This window comes from Phaethon aethereus, assembly GCF_964289735.1.
Source record: "Phaethon aethereus genome assembly, chromosome: 2".
Classification (NCBI taxonomy): Eukaryota; Metazoa; Chordata; class Aves; order Phaethontiformes; family Phaethontidae; genus Phaethon; species Phaethon aethereus.
In genome coordinates this window covers 125,007,214-125,033,904 of record NC_138582.1, presented here as the reverse complement: position 1 = coordinate 125,033,904, position 26,691 = coordinate 125,007,214, and the positions used below count along the sequence as shown (strand labels likewise).

The 26,691-nt window shown below is 37.3% G+C and overlaps 1 protein-coding gene across 1 annotated transcript; it reads right to left on the bottom strand.

The window, feature by feature from the left end:
• Positions 1-309: 309 nt before the first annotated feature.
• On the bottom strand, positions 310-26,465 carry SNRK (SNF related kinase; the record flags this gene model as incomplete). Its single annotated transcript, XM_081996978.1, has 5 exons — positions 310-1,507; positions 6,274-6,408; positions 7,504-7,716; positions 10,257-10,398; positions 25,877-26,465. 5 exons carry the CDS (start codon positions 26,463-26,465, stop codon positions 310-312), a joined length of 2,277 nt encoding a protein of 758 aa, XP_081853104.1.
• Between the last annotated feature and the right edge of the window lie 226 nt (positions 26,466-26,691).

Genomic DNA, 26,691 nt, shown 5'->3' with positions numbered 1-26,691 from the left:
TTACATCAGGATCCAGATAGTCTTTTTAATTTAATCCAGATCTTCCATAGTAAAATTATAAATGTAAAAATTACACAATAAAATATTCTGTTGTGTTGAAAAAGAAAAACGTATTGGCTAGCAGCATGCAAAGACCATGCATTGTCATACCATCAAGCAAACACAAAATTAAAGTGTAATAAATAACTGCTCAAAGCCCACTTAAAAATCTTAAGACAACAAAAGGGTGTCCGGTGACAAGGTGTTCACAGCTCTGAACAGGAAGAATGATGCCGTCAAGTAGATCAAGCTATTAAAGTCAGGTCACTGTCAAATGACATGACAACAACTGGTTTGACTGGAGGTACACAGCAGCCCCTCCTTTGGGTTCCGCTGAATATTCACAGATATCGTCTTTTCACAGAGAGGTAGTTGTAGCACATTGTTTTTCAAGTTCCTATTTGCTGTGTCTGACATTTGGTCAGAAAAAAATTTCAGGTTGCCCAACGATGAAGCCTGGTTTGCGCTTCCGCTGGAACTTATACACATTTTCCACGTTGATTTCTCCTGTACTTTCACACTGGAAAAGGACAGACTGTTTTGAGGATCAATAATGTATTTAGTGCTGCCATGAATCTGTGAACCTAGGCAAAGGCTCATTAGCTTCAGGCTTTCAACCAGTTCGCCTGCACTTCTAGATGATAACTGCATTGAGTTTCCAGATCCAGCGCATCTCCGAGTGGAACCTGAAGTGTTGTTGGTGCTACCACTGGAGCTACCGGAGGGACTCCCCCCACCTTTGCTGTTATCGCCTGGGCTCGTTTTGTCTACCCCTCCGTTTCCATTACTTGGTTTGCTCTGCCCACCACCATCTCCTTGGCTGCCCGGTGGCCCTTCACTGCTATCCCGTCTGTGCCAGGAGTAAGTAAACCCACTATCTTTGTCTAAGCGCCTCCTACTTTCCGAGTCATCGTCACTTGTTTCAGAGCTACTGCAACTAGAGCCCCGTCCCTGGCTTTTCCTCCTGTGATAGCGTTTATGGACTGTGCTAGGCGAAGCAATATTCATTTTTAACCTGCTGAGCTTTGGGGGTAAGTTCTCATCCATGTCAAACTCGTCATCTGACTCACCCTCCTCAAAGATCTGATTGAGGACTGGTGCACTCTTCCTCGAAGTAAGACGATTTGTAACTGAAGGCTTACGGCGCAGGACAACTTGAGTAGAAAGCGAGATAGGTTTCTTATCTTCTTCATCCTCCTCTTCATCTTCTTCTACTCTGAACAAGCACTTCCGGCCACTTGTAGTGGGTTTTAAGCTCACTGATGGGACTGCTGAAAGTGCTGGTCCAGCTAATTCAGGGATATCTTCTTTCTTTGCTGAATCACCAAGGGTCTTGCTTCTGTGGCCATTGAGAACATTCTCAGCCGTGCGAGCTGGTGACTGAGGAACAGTTGCATGGGAGAGAGGAGAAGCTGTAAGGTCATCCTCGAGGTCTTGGGGTACGTCGATTTTTGTTGGCCACGATTGCCTATGTAAACAATTACAAAGGATAAAAGAAAAGTTAGATCATGGCGAGCATTTTAGAACACACAAGAAAATCTAAGATCTGCACAAGAGAAGCACAAGCACTGCCACAGAAATTGGCCTGCCAAGCAGCATGTTTGTAAATAACAGTACTGAGTAACTGAGGAAAAGGAAACATTCTCAGAGAATGTGCATTCCTTTAGAAATGCTGTTATTTGAAAGAAACATCATATATACAAAAGTCTAGTTTAGAAATTATGTTGGTTACTGTCAAATGGAATCTTAAGATCTCACTGCTCTCAGAAAATGAATTAAGCAATAAACTTCAAATAAATGTGTCTCAAAGAAAATAACCTGGAGGAGGTGTGGAACCAGCAGTACCTAGAGGAAGATACGAGCTGATTCAAGCACAACTTAAATAAGATAGTATTGCAAACTACTTTTAATCTGAAGCTTCTGTTATTTTTTTCCCCAGTATTCTTAATATAAAAATTAGGTTAGAATTAACTTGAGTGAGACTGAAAAGCTGAGTTGGAAGAAACATTCTCTCATTTTCAGTAACTCTCATTCAGACCTAACTCTATTCTGCAAAGTCCCCTTTAATTTTAAACACACGTGAATGGAGATCACACACGTATTTGATCTTAGCTGAGCAACTGGAATAATACAGCTGCATGAATTCAGGACTCAAGCTGCTTAAGAATATGACACTTGAATAAACTGTAAATCAAAGTTCAAAATGTATGACTGCATACTAGCATTATCTCAAATCAAAAGTAATACTTGAGTGTAAATCAGTTTTACAGTTCACAGCTGATGTCTCAACTCCAGTATCTAAGCTAGTATCTAATGATTTGTATTTTACTTTAAATCCTGAAATATATTGTAATTTTTGCATAATGCATACAGAATACATTAAGAACAAAGACTTGTCAGTCTTTCCCCTCTCTCTGGATTTTGAAAATCTAATCTAGAAGACCAACATCTACAGACCAACACCTTAACACTGAAGAATTCTTCAATGGCTTCACTCAGTGTAAGCCCCACATTTCTTGTGGAGAGCAAGAGATTTTTTCTAACCTCTCAGAGTTATCTTAAGTTAAAAAACTTTGCCAATCACTTGGCTTTACTTTTAACTTTTTTTTTTTAGTATGCTAAAATTAGCATACTGCATGGAAAGCTGTAGTAGAGACCTCTGTTCACATATGGATAGCATATTACAAGGCATTCCCAACCATATTTTGGGTCTGCCAAAAGGGCTGCATGACTTTGCAGCCCAGTTTAGAAACAAGGTGCAGGAAGAAAGCAAGGGAGGAAGCAGAGAATGTTTCACGCCAACCGTGACCCCAGATATCTGCTTAGACAGCCTGCATACAAAGACGGAAGGATCATACCAACTTCCTGATCTCTGCTGTGATAAGAGGTCAAGCTGAAGAAACAAGGAAAGCTCAGACACCTCTTTCATATTCTTATTCTAAACGTGTTCTTTTGAAGTGTTTAAAGTTAATGGAAGCACCTGCAGTGGATCTCCACTTCAGGATCCTGAAGTGCGAGATGCCCGTCTACATGGGTGAAAATTGACAACTATCTTCCCAACTGTCTGAACTTTGAAGAAGAGTACTTTATTGTAACCCATCAAGCCTAACTGCAGACTTTGTTTTGAAGTGCTAGCTTCAGTTTTGCTTAACAAACCAGTGATACAAAAATCCACCAGGTTCCTCTAACAGTAGGACCTGGTTGCCAGCACACCCATGTAAGCCTATGTAGTCCATTCACTGGGCAGAGCCACACAGGCTCCTCCCTGGGCACTGGGAGCTGCTGGTGCCCTCCCACCAGTTTGCCTCCAGTAAGCAGCTCTGCCCAGAGGGAGGCTGCACAACCAGCAGCTCCAACCCAAGCTGTCCAGACAAGAAGGGGAGCCCAGACTGTGGTCCTCCTTGGTTTGACACTGGCATCCTCCCTTAGGCCCCAGCTGATTCCAGAAACACTGGGAACCACTGACCTAGTTTTCTGATGACTTGTGCTATGCTGGTTATTTTAAACACAAACAACTGTCAGTGATTAACAAATAGAACTTAAATAAATTAGAAACATAACTACAAGAAGTGGCAGAAAATGAAGATCTAAATGTTCTAAGAATTTACTGTGCTTTAAGAACAGACTGGTTTGTCAACAAAAAAAGGAAGAGAGTTCTGTGGCTGTCACAATAAAGGGTAAATATAGCATCTAACAGTGCTGTAGTTTCCAGGCAATAAGCCTCCTCACTACAGTATGTTTATCTCTCATAGCAGCCCATGTTTGCCTCTCTTCCCTTCCCCTGCTCCCCTTATTCCCCGTAGGCCGGAGGGTAAAGTGGCACAGAAGAGGTTGGTCCAGGTTGCAAGTAAGTTAAATTTATTATTTTTTTTAATCTTTTGAGGTCTCAAAATCAAAGTAATGCACTACTTTGTTGTCTTTTCCATGAGGTCATTCTAGATAAACACATTGAATTTAGAACCATCATGAAGACAAGGAACCTAGGACCATTAAGGGCAAGAGTTTCTGAGTTTATGCAGATGTCCTTGTCGTGAAAAGAAAATTCATACTTGTAAGGCAGGCTTCAACTACTCCATTCAACTTTACAAATTCATATTAAGATTCAGATTCAATGAACTTGTTTTTTCCAATTCCTCATAACTGGAGCAGCTCTTCTGCTGAAACTGTGACACTGATGCAGAAGAAAAACACAAAACAATTTAAAAGCAGATTTTGTAGTTTTAGAATTTTCATTTGAAGGTAAACTCAAAAATTTCCTGTAAAGGCACTTCTTTTATAACTAAGTATTAGGCACATTTGATGCTCTGCTTGGATTTCTTTTTTAAAAGAAATGGACATAAAATAAGAGGATGATCCATTAAAAGAGAACTGCAGAGTGAAAGCTACAGTATGACCCTTGAAGAGAGGTAAGCTCTGTAACACCAAGCTGCAGACCACTGAGGTTCTGTAGGCAGCCCTTAGCTGCCTGCAACAGTAATTCTTCCAAAGCACTTGCAACCATGCCACAGAAGATAAAATTTCCCACATAAAAGCTCATTCACTCAATGGTCGCTTAAGTGCAGCAACGAAATTTCAGTCTGCTCTAGTACACAACACAGGCTGCAGTCTTGTCTGGAGATGACAAAGATGCTGAGAACCATTGTAGGGTTCTAAGAGAAACAACTCATTATTCAAGTAGATTGAATGGTTTTTGGAAGAGACTCTTCTAAAAGCCTCCAAAATCTCAGCCTAAATCCAAGGTAACAATCAATGGAGATGATGCATCTTTAACCTATTTTCCAAAGTGCATGCCCCTAACTGATAACAAGTGTCCATTTTTTCTAGACTGAACTTGAGGCAATAATACCTTACTTTTATCAGTTAGGCCAAGGAAAACATGCATATGCACCAGAAGAACCTCGTAGAACTTATGTCCCTATTATCATTCCTGTTAAATGATTTCACATGCGACCTTGCATGAAAGTTGCACAAAAGAAACCTTTCAAATGAAAAAGCTATTTTTTCTTTTACTTTAAATCCTACCGATAGATTAACAATGCATCTGGCTGAATGTAGACAGCAACTCTAAACATCAGCACAAGCACTTAATATTCTCTTGTTAAGAGATTAGCTACTAACAATTGTTATTATTACTAATAATAGCTACCAATAACATTTTACTAAAAACTAAAAGGCAACTTTTGAAGAGACTGGAGGTTAAAGAACAAAAAATAAATTAATGGAAATGCCTCGGCACAACCTCCATCTTCACTGAAAAGATTGTCAAGATGGGCCAATAAAGATTTTTTTCAATACCACCAGATCCCTAGTCACAGTCTAACACTTAACTCAGGAAATTAAAACCAGAATGTTCAAGAAAAATAATTGTTCAAAACATGCATCCTCCAATATCAATATGCAGGTGGAAACGATACTATTTGCCTCATGTTTGTTTTGTGTTTTTTTTTTTTAAAGCATATGCTGCTGTAACTGAAAATATGGGATGCTTTGATAACTGGTTGCAAAGCAAATGGACTGGTTGAACATACCAATACCAAATAGATGCCCGAACCCCACTTCCCCCTTTAGTTTTACTGTGTTAAAAGCCAAAGCTCTGAAAAATCTTAGGGAACCTTACTATAAGGTGGGGTTTTTTAATCATGTTTTTGTCAAACTAAAAAAAAAAAAACACTATTGCAATATATTTCAATGAATGATTAAAGCAATTAATTCAACAGTTTTCTTTAGACAACAGGCATATCAATTGATATTAAAAAGAACACAATCTATAGATGCTTGCTCTAAGCTTGATTTAGGGGATGTTTGGCCCATTAAAAACAAATGCTCATAACGGAACAACAAATTCAGAGTGATTTCTCATTTATAACTAATTCCCCATCAACATATTTATGGATTATGGAACTGAATTTTTTCCAGGGACATTACATACAGAAATTGTATGAGGAACTGAAGGTCAATGAGCATGCCCTTTCCTAGCATGTGTGAAAACTTACTAGTTCAGATACAGACTTCAAATTGATTAGGCATTTCCTAAAAATGGTTAAGAACTGAAAATATCATTGCTAACTGATTTCTAACAGCTTCTGATGCACCCACAGCACTTTAAAGACATTTAAAATTTGAAATGAATAAGTATTTTACTTTTTTTAAGAAAGAAGTACTTGAGCAATTAAATAATATTCTCATTAAGCCAGGTTAATAAAAAAGAAACCATTTAGATTCCTAAAGTCTTACCTGAACTGAGCTTTGATGTTGCTAGGGCTTGCAGATCTGGTCTGAATTTCTTTCTCTTGTTTTTCTCGCAGAATCCTTTCAGCTAGTAAGAAGTAAGTAGCAGTGATGTGATTGTATTTGTTAGTTTCCAGTGCCCTAAGGAAAGTACAAAACATGAAATAAACCATACATCAATGGTTTTGAGAGAACTGGACCTGCATCTCACACACCTTGCTGTACTTCTCATAGCAGAAAGAGTGCTTGAAAACAGAACTGTGTGTTTTTGATGTTTTGACAGGCATGTCTTGGTTTTATTAAAAATAAAGAGACAACAAGTCTAGCTATTTCAGGTTGGATAAGGATATCTTTAGAATAGCATCGCCCCAAAATGAAGTAATTCTTTCTTTACTGAACATTCTTTAAATGGTAAAATTGTATTTCATTAATGTTATGCATCAATGGTAGGCTTTCCCACTGGCATATAAAACCACAAAGTACTAATATTTGTTTATGCAACAACTGGAGGAAAAAACCTTCATGATTTTAGGGCTGCCACATTACGTTTACAGTAAAATTAAGTTCATAAGCCAGTAAGCACCATTCAGACATTCTAACAGAAAGGATGCCACTGTTATGCAGCTAAAAGCTTAAAAAGCAAGACTGCTGCTCCCGCCTGCCCCACCAAATGGTAAGATAGTAACAGTTTTTGCAGCTTAAACAGAAACAAATGGAAAAACAATTTTAAGTCCTCTCTGGATTTTGGGAATCTTTTAGAAAGTTGGGTGTTTTAATCTATTAAAAAAAACTACGTAGCTTTCTAGCAAGCTCACTCAGTGACAATGACTATTTTGCATTATATAGATAAAAGGAGTAATATTTTAAATTAACAAAGATACAGGTATACTGGAAATGTACTAAGGGAAAAATGCTACAATTTTATCACCTCCCGATATGCATGAGATATGAAGCACAGGTAAAAGCACAGATTTCAAGGCAGTTAAATCAAGATGGCAAAGTACTGCAGGAACCAAACACTGTTCCAACACATTTTCTTGAAGTTTTTCCTAAGGTTGCATGTACTTAAGTGCTTCTCATACAAGAACATCCTATCACAGAGCAAAATTGTAATATTCTGTTTGTTAACTGAATGGCTTGATATTTAAACACTCAAGTACCCAGGTTCTCATGACATCCTTTAATCAAAAATGACAGATGCAAAAACAAACTGCACATTGAAATTTGACAACTTACTCCACTATTGTATCTCGGTCTGCAATATCACCAAGAACCATACGTTGTATTATGCTGTTGTGCTCCTCCTCAGACAGGTTTTTGTATGACACAAGAGGAATATTGTACTTTGTTGCAGGAGATGGATCAACTCCTTGGAGCCATGCATGGTTTTCAATCTCTTCCAAAGATGCCCTTCGCTTCGGGTCTCTCTGCAACATCCGTGTAATTAGACTGCAAATAAAAAAAAATAAATCCAAAAATGCACTCGTGTTTAAAAAGCAGCCATTCAAGAGCAACATTAGGAAGAAATTTTCTGCTGTCAGTCCACACAGATCTTTAGAAGTCTCTACAGTAAACAATGTGATGGGAAATTATTTATTCTCAAAGACACTCCAAATATTGCTGAACTGAAACAAACAACTTACTAAAAAACTATAAATATAAACACTGCAGTTTTCATTTCCTATGCTTAGATTCTTAACCCAACTTTTCTGGTTTGTTTGTTTTCAATAGGTCTTATAAGGCAACTGTCATAGATGGCCTACAGGCCAGTCTGTAAAAGAAGAGAAATATAATTTTCTATTATTGCTGCTGTCAACAAGAATATGGAATGGCAAGATAAGTAGAGATATTTTAATCTGAAATAGCTACCAGTCATTTGATTCTTCAGTATCCTGGAAATAACAGTGATCCCCACAGAGGGGAAACAAACAAAACAAAACACTATCTGGGATGATGAAGTGACAAACCTACTAATGGGTTGATACTGAGGGTTTACAAGTGCTGGAAAGGAAGTGCATAAATTCCCCAAATAAGCAGAGAAAGAAGAGTTGATTAACACAGCACATCTCTGTTCACTTACTATACGTGAAAAATTCTTGTGGGAGGTATTTTTTGGCTTTGCACAACAAACAGAACATGAATATACAGCTTTAGTGCCAAGTTTCAATAAAACTTTATTGCTCCAACATGTGGAATGAAAGTTCTGCAGTTCTCACCTAACACTTTTTATTGCACTAACTATACTACACCATGCAACTTCAAACTGCAAGGCCACACAAATCACAAAGGTAATAAGAATTATTTTTTTTTAGTGTGAGATAATGTATGGAATTAAAAATGGAGGCTAATTCAGACTTCTCAAAACTCTACTGTAAAAATAGAATGTCACCTATATACTTAGTAGCTGTGGTCTCTGCCTTTACCAAAAGGAAAAGCAGGGTGAGACATGGGAGCCTTGATTTTCTGTGCTTTTGTTAATGTTATGACAGAAAGGGAACAAACTATATACTTCATTTGACTTTTTTTAAACTACACCTGTAGTAAAACTACACAAGTGTACCACATGTGCCTCCTCCTTTAAGCTTGCTTATGCATCCCAAACCACCAAGAATGCTTTCTCACCAAGCAGGAAGTTTAAACATTCACACAGTCTTTTCCTTAAGAAAACCTAACCTATAGAGGACTTGAGTTGTACATTGTTGATGCATCACATAGAGAAAGCAGATCTACTTGGGCCTTTAAGCAAATTAGAATTAGCCAATATATTAAGCGAAAGGCTGCAAAAAGTAAGTTTCCTGGCCTCAGCACAGCATGCAGCATCTCAACAGATTTATCCGATAGAATTCGCTGACAAGAGCTCTCTTTTAAACCTCTTCCTGTATTGTATTTTAAACTTCTTCCTGTATGTAAAGCTCTTCAAGCTATTGAGAGCAGCGATAGCAGCTTTCCCATGTTACCGGAAATGCTAGACACTAACGACAAGACATGAAAACTAGCTATGGCATCATGTTATGCATTAGACTCCTGGACCACACAGATGACACGTGAAGAGAGGAACAGTTATTATGGCCACAGCTGTAACAAATTTCATTCTGTGTCAAATAATAGAATCATAGATGCTGCTGTAGTTTTTTGACTGGACCAAATGCATTTTTTAAGCATTTATAAAGGACTTTCATATTGAAAATGAAAAGGTAGTCTATTGCAGATCCAAGAACCCAGCCCAACATTGTAAAATAGTCTAAGTGATGCAATTGGCATATATATTAAAAGGACTGAAGAGGTCATTAACTGATAGGGAAACACAGGAAATATTGGAACATATCAAAAAAATAAAAAAGCTGCAGCAAACACTGCAGAAAAACAACACATCGAAATGAGTCATGATTCCCAAGTGGCATATGGTATTTGCAGACAGAATATTTTTCTCCCTTGATTGCCTAGAATATGGGAGTTGCAATTTCAGCAGGAGACAAGCAAAACTTGCTGTGATATCCCTGGGTTTTGACAACTTGTATTTTGAACAGAAATCCATAGGAATCATTAGCTTTTTAATCCCTGCCACAAAAAACTCTCAGCAACACCTTGTAATTTGTCCAGTAAGAGTGGTGGCCAAAGCCAGTCAGTGGTGACCAGCTTCTTCAATCATTTATAAAATGCATGACAGAGACACTTAAAAGAAAGATAAATTCTGCAAACTCAAAATTAAGTTTCACACAATTGGGGGAAAAACCTATTAGCAAAAAAATATCATGGTATTAACCTTTAGTAAGAAGAGACACAATAAATAAATAAATGCAATACTTGTGCCCAAGAAACTACTCAACTGATGTGAAGAAATACTAACAACTAAGCAAAAGCAGTATGCATAGTATCTTATTAACAGGCAAGGAATATTCCACACACTGATAATATGGTACAGTGAACTCCCAAAAGTTACGAGAATCCACTTTTATGAATGTTTCCAAGTTCTTTAGTACTCTACTTACTCTTTACATTCTCTGGACACATGAGGTGGCACTGTGTATTTGCAGTCCATTATCATAGTCAGAGTTTCACTGTCATTTGCTTCTTGAAATGGTGGTTGTCCACAAACCAACATGAAGAGGATGACCCCTAAACTCCATATATCTGTAAATATATAGTATATATTTTTAAATAACTGTTGAGGAAACAGACATAATTACCATCAAAACGATAAATATTTTTGAGATGCATACTGTGGTTATTACTGCACTCTTGATTCTGAGCATTACTTATGGAATTTGCAATTCCACTGAAGTACAAAATACAGCAGTTCCATTGTTTGATAGCTTTTATAGTTTTAGAGGAAAAAAGAATCAGAATTCATGACTTCAAGGATGCATAGCATCTTGCACACCAAAATGTTAGATAGCGCTAAGATAATGTGGTCACTCAGAAGACAAGAATTCATTACTCTTTTCTTCACAGGTAAACACAGATTAAAGAGATTTGTATTCAAAGCACGTTCCTTTTTGAAGGACTAGCATAAACTGTTCTCAATATTGTTTACATGTTACTCTATGAAGTAGAGAAATTACAAAGAAAGTCACTTATTTCAATGAGACTGAATTAGATATGTTTCTCCTTCAGTAGTGTTGTGTTAAAAAATTATTTGCTACTTCTAATCGTAAATAATAAATTAAATCATTTAGGTAAAACTACATCCTTATACCAATCATATTACAAATTGTGGGGTGTTTTGCTTCTTTTAAATATCCACCAAACATAACAATTAACAGTGGCCTCTACTACACTCAGAGTCATCTTGTTTCCTTCTAATTCCTACTTGCGTAAAATCAAAAACATTTAACAACTTTCTCGTTCCCCAATGAAATGGCATACCAAAAGATGAAAAAGAAGCACTGCTGGGCATGAAACTCTTTAGTTGGTTTCTACTTACTGTAAAAGCTAATATTTAGTTCAAATCTTTATTAAGAGTTTGCCTAGAAGAAAATATTTCACAAGTCTCACTGCATTCAATACAGGAAGCTTAAATATTGAGAACTATTTCATGTTGCATCAAAATAAATAATTCCAATATATGCTTAGAGAAAAGGCCATGCTCTTAATCTTCAGCTACAACTCCATGCTCTGGAAATTTCAGTGGCAATTTGGGTCCTATAGCCTAGCATTTCACAGATCTGTACCCAGCAAAACCAAACAAACAGCTGAACTGAGAGAAATGAGGAAAGAGGGGAAAGCAGCTGGCAGTGGTAATAAGCAGCAGAGCACACCATCTCTGTCCTGGAAGAGCTTGCAAAGGGAGCCACATTAAGTTACCTTCCCAACTGCAACTTGCTTTTTGTGGCCTACTCAAAATACTTGACATGCATTTAAAGCTGAATGATGGCTACAATTTTATTTAATAATGTAAATCACACACATTCATCCCTAGAACAATTACTCATTTTGCTAGTTACACCCCATTCTTCATATGCTTTAGCTGACAGAGGAACAGAAACACTACATGGTAATTTTCTTTAGAGCTCTAATTTGTAGTAAGTGTATGCTATTAACTCAGACAATTATTTGATTTCTGTTATGCTTACTAGGGCCTCAATCCTGTAAGTACTTAGCATTTTGAGGCTGGTATACTGCATCACATATACCTGCAAATTCAACATGACTATTCACATGTTTAAGATTCAGTAAGTGCGTTAATACTTTGATAGCAACGTATTGCCAGAAAGCTGAATGTTCTGGAATATAGGATATAAAAAAGCCACACAAGACAGAGAGGTCATTTCACCTAGGAGGTACACCTTTAACTTTGTAAAGCTACTTACATCTTTTTCCTACTGTTTAGTTTGAAAGTGGCCAAAAAGTTTTGGTGCATTATCTCTCTCTCACCACACAACAGATGAGAACTCATTTTTTGCAAGCACATAAAACATGTGAATGCATGCATTTCTATTAGCAGTCATCTTTTGGATATCAGTGTCCTTACTAGATTTTTAACTTTTGCCTAAAATCTATTTTGTGATTCCATCTATCCTAGTATTCTGGTTGATACTCCCACATGCAATAAAATCCTTCATGTATCATTTCAGCATGAAGTATTTTAGAAGAGTCCATATAGCAGCATGTTGTAGGTGTTTGAGAAAATGAAAGTGTGATGCAGCACAGCAAGAACTAAAATAATGTTGACAATGTGAACACACAGAACTTGAATGCTCCATTTAAATCAGCACAGGGTTGTCTCAAGTCAGCTATAAAACAATTATTTTTCACTCCTCACACCAAACACAGCGTAAAGGATGGTAAGTGTGAAGGAAGTGGTAAAAAATGTTGACAAAATAGGAAACGTTAAACAAATTTTCAAAGTAACTTCATTTGAAATATACAAATCCTGAAAGATTTCTTCTGGTTTGTAAGAACTGGATTATTCACTGGTATTTCAAACTACCACAGTTATTCATCCAAAAGCTGCGTGCAATCCTGAACAAAATAAGAACAGTAACAACAGTATCTTGCCTTCCCAACATGCCACAAAATTTCACATTGGCCCTTAGAAAAAAGGCCATACAAGACACATACAACACTGTATGAAATAAAAATTAGGATTTTTACTGGCACTCACTCTGTAAAAAGAAGTTTCCAGAACAGACAACAGGGATCCCTGTGGGTTTTGCATTATGAAGCTATACCAAAAAGGATCCATAAACTTGAGGGTTAAAAGTCTTATTTGTAAACATCTCTTCTAAATTTAAATAGGTGACCTACACTCCCAACATGCAAGTAAGTTTAAACATGTTGGATTGCTAGCCTTCAGTGTAACTCAAAATCCAAAGTTTAGAAACCGAAGTCTTCAAAGCAGATACTCCAAAATGATGAGTTAATACTCACATATAATTTTGAAATATTTAAAAGATCAACAGTTAAATGACTATAGGGCACATATATAAGGAATGCTGATGTTTGTACCTGACTAGTTTTAAGCCATTTTATACATGTAAAAATCAATCCTGTATTCGCACTTTCCACTTTACTGGAGACCCATAGCTGCGTATTTTTCAGTCAAATTCAGAAAAAATACTGGAAGAAAGATGGAAAGAAATTAAAATGCTTTCTTCCCTTTGAAGATACAATTTTTGTTCACACATTTAATATAATAACCACGGTACATTTTGGAATATTCTTGGCTTCCAGAATAGTGCCATCTGGCTGACAAGAGGCAAAATTCAAGGTCTTTAAGCACAGCTATCTTTGAGAAATTAGTAAAGGAGAATCAGAGATTATTTTATTATAGTGCTTATTTACCAGATTTTATTATTTCCCCAAACAATACACAAAGCCACACACAGGAATGTTCTTTACCATACTGTTTTGTGCTGCCACAATCAGCACTGCTCTATTATTCTTTGCTATTAATAAAGAGAAAACTCACCTTTCCTCTGGATCCCAAGGAACCTAAGGAAGATGGATATGGTTTAGCACTCAACTGATCAAGTGCTTTGATCAACACTCACTCAGTACATGCTGCCCGTTCTTGTGCTGTACCCTGCTATTGCTGATTCCTGCTCACATACTAGGTGTAGCAAAAGGGGAATAACTGTGTCTGCTGGCGAGGTCGCTTCCACCAGCAGAGCAGACACTGGCACCTTGATCTTTCATTTCTAAATCCCAAAGAGCGTTCTTACCCTATTACAAAAGGGGGTTTCACTCAAACTGAGTGAAAGCCCCAGTCAAGAGCTAGTGATCTGATTTGGTGAAAAGCATCAAGACAAGACAGTTACGTCAGCAGATTAGAAAGATGCTGGAACAGCAATGAAATAAGGGCCTGACATCTCATCAAAGCAAGGCTTCTAGATAGAAGTGGTGTATCTTATTAGACCAGCTAATAAATGGGGAGAGGGGGAAAAAAATAACTCAAAGTTTAAGGGGAGAGAAGTTTTTCTTTAGACCTCCACACACTTGTGAAAACATACTTTGTTCTTAATTTGATACACCTTATGTCAACTCAGGGGAAAAATCCTAGCCGAGACAGCTTCCTGCTTTCACACATTATTAGAAGCTGTAGATGTACTTTTAAAAGCAAAGGTGACAACATCTACTTACAGTTTTACCCATTCACTGAATGGCACTGGTTCACTAAAGGGTTGTACAGGCACCAGTCAAAAAAACACAAAGAAGAGTGCAGAACTATATGGGCAGGATCTGAATGAAAAGCAAGACTGCTTTTTCAAGATTGTTAAATGGGCTGCACCATTTAAAAAAAAAATCTCACCTTCAGTTCAATGCAAATATGGTTTGACATATAGTATACACAGTAAAGAACTCTACAGAGATCCGCCTCTCCTCCACCTTCACAGCCCTGACATACCATTTTAAGATAATATATTAGCTATGGTGCCATGTTAACGTTCAAAAAAATAGGTCATGTTTTAGACAAAACTTTTAGATATTGTAAAAAATTTACTACTGGATAGTTTAAACAGATAAAGCAGCAGGTTTTGCAAGCAGAACTCCTTGGCTTGGGTCAACAACTCGTCATGTTTCCACCTATATTCCCTTATCACAGCTCAGAACTCAGGTGCCAGTCCCAATTCTAGATTTGACACTCTTAACTGAAAGAACACAGGGAAGAGAAGGGTTACAGAGACTCGCCTTTAGAAGAGATTTAAAGAAGAATTTATTTTTCACAATTTCAAGTTTTTTACTATTCTTTGTAATTAGCAGTTGAAGCCTTTATGGAAACTGCTTACTTCTCCCCTCAAAGTGTCATTTAATTCACTCTTCTGAAAACTGGTGGAAAAGTAGAATTTAGGCCTGACATGCTGCACACATTTAGCATGCATATACCTTCTACAACTTCAGATGAGTATGGTGAAGGAAGGCACACTTGTATACTGCAGTGGCCGAAATCAAGGTGTCTTTCAAAAGCAGAGTGAAGACCTCAAGATGCAATTTAGCTGTTAAATTGGGTACTAGTAACTCAAAACGGCCATTGCTATAACAAGAATAAAAGTCTTAATCTCTCATTTTAAGAGCACTAGCTAACTAGCTATAGTAGAGAATATTTTATTGTTTTTAAAGCTATTAAATAACCTTGATCAGGCAAGGACTGTTCAAGCAGGATTCCCAGAACCATGACAACCAGGGCTGTGTATACGCAACTTCCTTACATAACATGAAGTCACTGCCATAGAAACCAAACTACGTCATTAGCTGTCTATGCTATGCCTGTCCTAATCACAGGACAGTCAAACATCTGTTACGTTCAAGTTTGTATACTGCACAAAGGATATCCACATTCATCTGCTTAACCACTGAGCTTTACCATTTCATTAGCTATTTATTGCTTTCTCAAGTTCCTAATTTACTCCTAAAACAAGCACTACTGATTTCAGAAAGTTACAATTTATGGGACATAAGGGATCATTATAGCTTAATATTTGCTCAAATTTCTGCCATTCCTCAGCCCCCAGACACTTGTCACACTTTGTATATGCTATATGAATTTGTGATTTTAAGCAGCTAAAAATCTATACTCATTTGGAACAGACACATGCACATTTAACTACATAAAGTTAATTGACTCCATTTATTAAAATTGTTTATTTCAGACCCTTATGGGAACAAGATTTCCCTCCCCACCCGCCCCTCAACTTAAACACAGAACAGCTTAACAGTTTACACAGTGTATACTGCTCAGTTGATAAGACAGATCTTTCTACAGAAAGTCTGCTGCTTCAGAAGTGATTTGTAATACTGAGTAAATTTAGTCAGGTTTTATACATTTCTCATTGGAACATTTACTGTAACAGCTGAACACAATAGTTATCTTCCACTAGACACCACTTAATAAGCAAAAAAGAAAACAAATCAACTTTTATGGAGATGTCAGAAGTGTTTGCATATTTATTTTGCCACTGCAGAGGTATCAACAAGACCGTGGATAAATGAAGGATGGAAACAGACCCCAATTTCCAGCATGATGGGCAGTTACTCTAACCACTATCTTAAAAGAATGTCATCACCACTGCTGCTACAGCCTCTTCAGAGCAGATTTGTGGAAAAAAGCCCAATCCATAGAAACCTGTTGAAGACAAGCCTTGAAGGAAACTCAACCCATCAGCACTTCAGTATCAAGTTCTTCTGTGCAGATCTAAATATGAAAATCTAATGTAAATATCATCAGCATCTCTGCACTCTGAGCATGTTCAGGGCTAGGCAGGAACTGGGCAATATCTGAAGCCTGCTGTTTTGAACTCGGACACAAAACCCCATCATAATCTACTTTATTTGGATTAGAAATTACGGGTGGAACCTTCATTGGGCTCAGGAGTAGGTACAGGCTGACAACTCACAAGGATAACACAGTGGGTGATAAGCATGCTTGTTACACGTTGAAACGTAAGATCTTGTTCACAGCATAGGCTATGGAAAACAGAATGAAAACTCAAATTTATAGTATAGCTTCATACATTGTCTGAAGAACCAAAACACAGTTTAAGAGTAAAAATTCATATGACAAGTCAAACACTGCAGAAAGTGAGGCTTCTATTAAAAGGTGATGAAAAATTACACACTACAGTATAAAAGGATAAAAGCTGGTATCATACTACTGAATTGTTTGAATTGTACCTGTTATATTAAGTCAGTAGTAAGATAGCATAGAATAATTTTGTGTTAACAATTTCAGCATCTCTATGCATTTTTACACTACCATGTGCACAGACTACCAGCAAATCTGGAAGATGCTCAAACTGGACCAGTTGTAAAATTTGAAGAGTATGGGTAAAGAGCAAAGATTACTTTTTTGTACATACTCAATTTTTAGCTGATTGAACTATTCTTCCATTCTTTAACTTTTTATGAAAAAGTCTTTGAATAAACTTGTGCGCCGATCCCTCTAGTTTTCAGAGCCACTGTCTGTTAATTCAGCTGGTTTTTTTGGTTTTTGTAAAATGGGATTTATTTTTCCCTTGCAGAAGGCTGAGGAAGAGATCATTCACAATCAATGCTAACATTTTCAAAATTAACAGGCAGAACTGTGTTTTCTCCTTGTTTTAAAGTACTACAAATCCAGTTAAAATTACTATTAGAACACATAGCAGACAAGAGAATCAGGAGAAATCTTTTCCTTTCCCTATCCCTCCAAAAAAAGAGCATAAATAGCAAATGGCATTTAGCAAATTATTTTCATAATTAGCTTATCTGTCTGATGAAACAGTCTGTTATATATATATTATTTTATTTGACTAACACATGATCATCAGTAACTAGTCTTATCTTTGGAAGCAATCTTATTTTCATTCAATCTGGCAATTAGTACTTATTTTTCCCTGAAGACAATAGCATGGGTTTTGCTGGTTGCATAAAACTATTACAGTACAGACAAGTAGTTGTTTATTTTTTAATAAATACTGCATCTCAAATTTCAGTAAGGATATTTTAACAAAAAACACGACCATTGAAAGGTCCTACTGAACACATACCACTGCCTTTACTCCAAAATAGTCTGTTTTACTCTGATTCATCAATTCTGCATTTAGAAATGCATTCTTTCTCCTTTAGTTTCTGTTGCTTAGCCACATCAGAAGTTACTAAATCTATATTAAAAACAAACAAAAATATTTTCTCCATGAACTGACCTTCCAATACTACTACTCCACAAAATAATTAGCCAGAATTAAAAAACCCCAATATTAATTAGTTAAATGTAGAAGGAAGTTTTTCTTTATATAAAACATGTTCTCAAAATCACTGGCCATGTCAAAGTCTATACAGCACATACGGCTTATATGCATGTTAAGTTAGCAAATATGATTCCCATCAACAAGAATGGCCAGAAGGAAGATCCGGGGAACTACAAGGCTGTCAGTCTGACCTCAGTGCTGGGAAAGGTTATGGAGCAGATCACCTTGAGTGCCATCACGCAGCATGTACAGGACAACAAGGTGATCAGGCCCAGTCAGCATGGGTTTATGAAAGGCAAGTCCTGCTTGACCAAGCTTGTTTCTTTCTATGAGTAGGTGACTCGCCTAGTGGATGAGGGAAAGGCTGTGGATGTTGTCTACCTAGACTTTAGTAAAGACTTTGGCAATGTTTTCTGCAGCATTCTCCTGGAGAAACTGGCTGCTCATGGCTTGGACAGCTGTACTCTTCGCAGGGTAAAAAACTGGGTAGATGCCCAGGCCCAAAGAGATGTAGTGAATGGCGTTAAATCCAGTTGGCGATTGGTCACAAGTGGTGTTCCCCACGGCTCAGTATTGGAGCCAGTCTTATTTAATAACTTTATCAATGATCTGGATGAGGGGTCAAGTGCACCCTCAGTAAGTTTGCAGACAACACCAAGTTAGGTGGGAGTGTTGATCTGCTTGAGGGTAGGAAGGCTCTACAGAGGGATCTGGACAGGCTGGATCGATGAGGTTCAACAAAGCTAAGTTTTGGGTCCTGCACTGCTACAGGCTTGGGGAAGAGTAGATGGAAAGCTGCCCAGCAGAAAAAGAACCTGGTTATGTTAGTCAACAGCTGGCTGAACATGAGTCAGCAGTGTGCCCAGGTGTGTATGCCCAACCGCATCCTGGCTTGTCTCATCAGAAATAGTATGCCCAGCAGGACTAGGGAAGTGATTGTCCCCTTGTACTTGACACTGAGGCCACACCTCAAATAGTGTGTTCAGTTTTGTGCTCCTCACTACAAGAAGGACATCGAGGTGCTGGAGTGTGTCCAAAGGAGGGCAACGAAGCTGGTGAAGGGTCTAGAACACAGGTCTTCTGAGGAGCAGCTGAGGGAACTGGATTGTTTAACCTGGAGAAAAGGACACTGAGGAGAGACCTTATCACTCTCTACAACTGCCTGAAACGAGGCTGTAGCGAGGTGGGTGTTGGTCTCTTCTCCCAAGTAACTAGCAACAGGACAAGAGGAAATGGCCTCAGGTTGCACCAGGAAAGGTTTAGATTGGATGTGAGGAAATATTTCTTCACTGCAAGGGTTATCAAGCATTGGAACAGGCTGCCCAGAGAACTGGTTGAGTCACCATCCCTGACGGTATTTAAAGGCCTGTGGATGTGGCACTTTGGGACATGGTTTAGTGGTGGACTTGGCAGTGTTAGGTTAACAGTTGAACTCGATGATCTTAAAGGTCTTTTCCAACCTAAATGATTCTATGATTCACTGCAAAGTTTATGGTCTTTTTCTATATATGAACACTAAAGACAATTTGCTCCTGGTATCTAAGAAATCCTTCATATTTTCAGATTGACTATCTTTTCCTAAGGATTTTAGCTGTGAAATGTACAATTTGCTCATTTTTATAAATAAAGTACATCTTAATACAGCTTTACACATGAATGCAAAACTTTAGTATCTGGTCATTGGTTTAGGTCCCACCAGATCTGTGTTGCCAAATTAGTCAGCCATAGGCTGAACATAAGCAATCTGAGTATTTGCTTGCAAGATATATGAAGTGAAGCTTCCTGACTGTGGAGATATATTTATCATAATGAAATCTTGCTCCACAGCAGCAGTCTGAAATATTACAAAGACAGTTCTCCCATGAACACAGCGAGATGACTAAAAAAAATCCCTATACTTAAGTTACATTTTAGCTGATACGGTAGTAACTGAAGACTATGTTGACAGCTTCTCCTCTGTAGTTTCACTTGGATAGATTATTCTTCGCTTCACCCAGCAGTTTACTGGTGAATGCATTAAAACTTGTGCATAAAGCAATGCAGAATGGAACATAATTTATAATTCATAAATATTAGCCAGCACAGATTTACTGAGAAGTCATCAGGATCACAGACTCCCATCTTTCATTACAGCCACATTACATCATAACTTCACTTCTGAATACAGGGCACTGATTCCTGTAGCATAACACCCTCAATAATCTGAGGCATTAAAAGTATTTTCCTGTCAAGAAAGTAATTAGATTGAGGGGAAAAAAGAATCAAAGGGTAGTATACTACATAAAAATTGGACTCCCCTTTCATGAAAAATAAATTTTACTACCTGCATACAAATTGCCAAAAAAAAATATATAGTCATCATTACCATGACATGAATATCCTCAAGATTGAAACTTTCTAAAAAGTGCTCTACAACTAATACCTTATATTTGCCACTTCTAAAACGTGTGAAAAGCTAATTTCTGATACTTTTTCAAATTTGACTCAGGTTTTTCAGCCATATGAGATACACAGCACAGCAGGGAGAAGGCAGAACAGCATGGCCACTAACACAAGTACACAGGAGGAGAAACCAGCACCGAAATGCCTAAGGTACTCGCATCAACTCCTTCTGTTTTGCTCCAAAAAGCATTTGAAGCTGGAGAAGTAGAGCACACAATTCTCCTAAAAATGCACTGGCAATGATACTTGATGAATTTCAGTCAAATGAGTTTCTCTCACATGGAAGGTGAAGCAAGCTAGGCCGAGCTGATCTAACCTAAACTTGCTAACACAAGAGAGGCAGGTCCTACCACCTTCCCACAGAACTCTAGTCCAAGCTGCATGCTCCCTTCACCTCCTTTGCACCAGCTCTTCCACTCAATGCTAAGGGAACAAACAGCTCTGCTAACCTGGCAGAAGTTAAGCCTGCAGAAAAGTTAAGAGTTTTCTGTCAAGTTAGCTGATAAAAATCAGTTCATTAGATAGTTAGCAGTGCAACAGAGCGCAGCACATGAGAAGGGGTAGCTCTTCACTGACAAGCACAACTGAAGGGGAAGACCTGTTATGCTGGAAGCAGCTGAGTATTACACTCTTTTAGCTTTCTGCACCCTTACGCCCTCAAGCTCACCCTATAATATACCTAACTATAAATCTTCTAAAGTGTTGAAATACAACATAAAGAGGGAGATTTTCAAAACAGTAAGTGAAAAGCTTTTGTAGGAATTTTTGCTTTTCATTTCTGTCAAGAAACTCCAAAGTGCTGTCAGGTATGCTGAATGATTCACCACCATATGTGGTTTGCAAGTATCTTTTTTTTTTTTAAACTCAAATCTTACATTCAGCATTTTTATAGCGTAAAAGGTTCCTATACCTTACCCACTGGCCATTACGCTTACGTTAGTCATTCAGTTTATGAATCAAGTGCTATACACACACAGAAACATCAAAACTAGGTCCACACAGGCCACATAGGGTCATTTGGGCTACTTAGCTATCCTCAAACACCTGGTAAACATGGCTGAAGCTTTGAAAGACCAAATACACTCCAGCAACTCTATATGCAAGTAAGAAGCCTTTGCAAATGCTTAATGAAAAAAACAAAACAAAAGAATTTGGGATCATTCCAACAGAGACAAAGTGGGTCTAAAAGCATTATTTCAGGGAAGGGAAAGGTATGCATGACAAATCCTGTGTTTCCTCTAAGAATATAAAATATGACTAGATAATGAATATGTACATCTATTTTTATCTTACCATATTGTCAGAAGATATCCAGGTCCTAGTTGTGTAAGAAAGCCAGCATCTAACTACTAAAGTAATGAATGTTTTCCAAGTGGCTAGTCCCTGCAACTTCCAAGGCAGCAAGTTTGATTTGGACTACAAACTGCCAGTTGAATAGCACTGAGCTACAATAACCATAATATTCTTATTAGTCATGTCTTTTATGAGGAACATCTTGCCACCATTCTCTTGGTGTTGCTGTGACAACAGACTGCAATGCTAAATAGTTGTGATGATACCTACAATGTTATTTGTGCATTACAGTAGCATTCTAGAGGCCTGTGCTCAACTGTGCTTAAACAGACAATCCCAATCTTAGAATCTGAATTTACCCATTTCTCATCCCCAGAAGGATGTATTTACTCTTCAAATGTTTCCATGCATCTACAAAACCACATACAGAATACCCAACTACAATAATAAAAACCCATCAGAATTGTCAATGTCTTCCAGAATTACTGTAGCCTACACAGCACTTAATACTTTGTAGAGATGCCAAGCAGTTAAAATAGAACTTTCTCTCCCCTGAAATAATCAACGAATCCAAAAAACTGTAATTAAGTTTTATCACCTAGGAAAGAAGTGATTCCTATTTATACAATGTTCCAACTTCTGTTGATGCTGGTAGAGCAAGAAGAAAAGTGTTACCAGAAGCATACTTTATCTGTAGTTACCCACTTTTCAATATGGCTGGAGTTTGCTGGATTACACCACTGCTTGAGACAGAACTCTGTCTGAGCTAAAATGATATGTCCATTTGATTTATGAAATTAACTTTATGGGCAAAAACAGTCCTCTCACTTTCCTCTGACTAGAACAAATTTTAATTAAGTGTGAAAAAACATGGGAAACTACAAGCAACAGAACTTCTTTTATCTAACTCAGCTTTTTGAAAAGCCCTGGGAACATATGATCATTGCCTAATATTCCTCTTGCATCATTTTAACTACAGCCTTAAACACAAAAGGAAATGAGACCTAAATTAACTAGTCTCTTTTCAAGTGTGAAAACTTTAAAGTAGCATCACAAAGCTGAGATTAATCCCTAAACTATCTGGAACAGTTACCTTTTCATAAAGCAAGCTTTTCCATGATATTTATGAAGCATATAACTTAATAAAATACTTGCCCTGAATATTTCAGCTCTATGTAACAAGAAAATGTAAAGTCTTTTCCTTTATATACTGATTCTAATATTATTCATAAGACATCAGAAAAGCCATGTTTGTAGCAAATGTCTTTGGCAAAGAATCCCCATCATATATATTGATCAATTTTTCTTGCAATATTTTTTGTGAATATAACAACAATTTTGGATAAATGAAAACAGGTATGGGGTTTTTAAAATATTATCATGAATACAAATGTACTTTAACATGCACAGAGTATAAGCAGGGCAATCCTTTTTAATTTGGCATTTTAGTAAATTGAGTTGGTTTTCAAGTGGTCAGATGCTCACAAGGGGGCAGGACCACTTAGTTGCACCGGAGAAAGCATGACCTCCTTTCTCATAAGCAACTAGCTTTTAGATTGGTTCAGCTACAATGTAGTTTCATCCCAACTGGCAACAAAAAAAAAACTTTGCCATTGTCAGTCATTATTCTTGCAATATTAATAGCCCTATTCAGCCAATAGCTGAATGAGTTCACAGCACTTCACTATTTCAGGATATATATATATATACACATACATATATATACACACACACACACACACACACCTTGCACATTACTAGCACCAGAAAGTAACTGATGTAATTCCTCCTCTTTTGAAAATGTCTACTTCCAAATTTATACATACTTCTAGTCCACAAGCATGACCTCACCTTAACATGAAAGTTTATCTTTAAAGGTTAAAAAAGGTTTGCACAAGCTGATTTCTCAGTTGCATAATTACATGGTTAGTGACAAATTTTCTAAACGTCTATTCTTTTTAACATTCTACATTTAAGACTCCATTTGAGGGAAGAAGGGCTTTAAAGAAGTCCCTAATTTTTTCTTTTTTGCCACAACCTTTGCATTTAAAACACACAAATAAATCATACTTAGAAACCTTACACAGTGTTTCTTACCTTTTTACCCATAGTTAAGGTAATGGAAAAAAGGTAAAGGAAAACCCAGATGCTTCAAGGTCCTTATCTTATTGGCAACTCATAGTAAATGTTGATATTTTTATTCTGTAACTGTGGTACTGACAGTACTTTAGAGATTTTGTAGTGCATTACAAAGTGATGAAAACTCTGCCACTAAAAAAGTTAGCTAGAAGAAATTAATTTTTCTAGTTTTTCTACTGTTCACATCATCCTATGTTGGCCAGACCTCCTCCTCTATGAATCATTTCAACCATTTTCTTCTAGTACTATTCAGAAGTCCGCTATGAAACATTTTATGTGATGCCACTATTCTTACATTTATCATTAAGAGATCCAAAGTGTGCTTTACGTAAGTCAATTTGGACCATCTGGTCATAAAGCTCCTAATGCCACTCCCCCCCTCCCCCCCCACCCCCGCAATCCACATATACCTTCTTTCTTCCAAGCACCTTCAGTTGGGCAGCAATATCAAAACTTCTTTTTTTGCTGGTCCTTCAAAATCTGACTGCTACTCCATTTTTCAAGAAAAAAATTCACATAAGACACTGTACAGAATATTTAACAAATGTACTTTTCCATCTAGTTTCGGAGGCCACTGCAATCAGTTAAGAGTCATGCTTCAGGAAACTCAAAAAGACACGGGATCTCTAGTTTGCCACTAATAAAACCAGAACCAAATCATCTAAAACATTTGACTCTAAATAGAAATAATTTTGTCAAGCATCACTGTAGCATCAACATGGATTTGCAAAACCATAAATAACAGACATCTAAAATTCCTAATAATAGCACACTCAAGAAGGTACTACCAAGTCCAGAAAACCCACAGTAAAATACCTATTCAAAGTCAGAAGCCATGAAGTGACATTCAAACGTTTAAGCAAAGACCGTAAGATCTACTAGATTAAAATATTTATATTGAAAATAATGCAAGAATTTAATTCAACAGTATGACAATGAATACCTTGTCAGCATACAAAATTAGCCAATTGTTTACCTCAGGCAAATTAGCAAAAAACTGGACAAGTCAGTCTGAAACCTTTGCTACAGCCACTACTATAACCATAGCAAAACACACTCAGCCATGTACAGAGTCCTAATGAGTGATATTAGGACAGTAGAAGTATCAGATACTGGGCACACAAGAACAAGCAGCATGTTGACTACAATAAGCTATTTTTGAAGCATCATTTGGAATTATATGTACCTAAATTTGTTGGAGAAGTGATTTCTACCTCAACTAACAGATAAAAGCAATCTGTATGACTACAGGACACTATTCAGTGACTCTATCAACATTTACAGCTCTTTTAAAAAAAAAATCTAAGTTACTTTTAATAGCATATGCAGTAGACATAACGGAGAGAGTAAGAGTAGTAGCAGTACTATAGTAGTCTGTCTAGACACTCCACTTTCCAGCTAGAAACATGAAAACTGATTTACACATTACAATTTCTCTTACCTTTTAAAGAATTGGGAGGAACTGGAATCTCATCCCATACTTCCAGTTCTTGGACAAGAAAAAGGCAGAGAAGGGGAAGAGGGAGTTCAAGCCTTCCTTAATTTCCTGTCTCCTCCTTTGATAGCCAAGTTAGTAGTTATTAAAAGTAAATTCCTACCACCTTGCAGCAGAACATGGGAGCAGCCTGGGCTCATAATGTCACTCTTACATCGTTAAACTGAGCCAAGAAAACAACTGGGTGGTTGGGGTTTCTCTTTTTTTTTCCCTGGTGGGCAAGGATGTTAAAAATAAATTAAAAACAGGCACTTTTCTGAAAAGGGGATGGGTCCTCTAACAAAGCAAGTACAAATATACACATTGCATTCCATTATTACTAATAGAGAAGTTAATTGCAAGGTATACAATTGCATCATTTCATACAAAAAGAACTTTCAGGCATTTCTGAGAATGTTTGAGTATCTCCTTCAAACAGAGCTGCTCCAGCATTAACTCATCCAGGTTATAATACTAATTTCTTGCCAATTAGCTGACTTCCACATACGGCACTATCTTGAAAAAGAAAACAGAGTGGTACAACACATCATGGTACTTAAGTTTAGATTACTAGTTGAATTTGGAGAGGACATACCCACTGCTGGTGCATCATATTCATCCCCAAGTAAAATTTCAGGAGCAGAATATGCAAGAGATCCACAGCTTGTGGTGAGCTTCTTTCCAGGCTGAAATTTGTTGCTGAAGCCAAAATCAGTCAATTTCACAAGTCCTTGTTTTTCAAAGAAGACAACATTCTCTGGTTTTAAGTCTCTGTGAACTACATGCAGTTTATGGCAGTAGGATATAGCATGAACTATTTGAGCAAAATATTTTTTTGCCAGATCCTCATTCAGACCTTCTTCATGTTTCATGATGTAATCAAACATATCTCCTCCATCACCTAGCTCTAAGATAAGATAAAGCTTAGTCTGGGTGTCAATCACTTCATACAGCCGTACTATATTGGGATGTTGCACTAGTTTCATGCATCTAACTTCTTGAAAAAGATGTCCAGTGGCTAAAGTGTCCAGTTTGGTCTTGTCAATTACTTTTACTGCTACTTTTTCACCTGTGAAGACATGCCGAGCAAGTTTGACCACAGCAAAATGGCCTCTGCCCAAAGTTTTATCCAAGTCATACAATCCTGCAATTTTTCCATCATATCCTCGTTTGAAGCCTGCCATTCTGCTTCAGAAGATGAAATAATATCTAAGCTCTTTGGAAACGTGATCTTTTCATATAAGAGTATCTGATGCAAATAAATAGTCCATTGTCACTGCCAAGCATACCTAAAAATAAAGAGACAAGATTATATATTCGTGTAAAAATAAGCAAAATTATTATCCTGTAATTCTCCTAAAGTTACACTTGCACATTATTACAGATTACTTATTAAATTCTTCAGGGTTT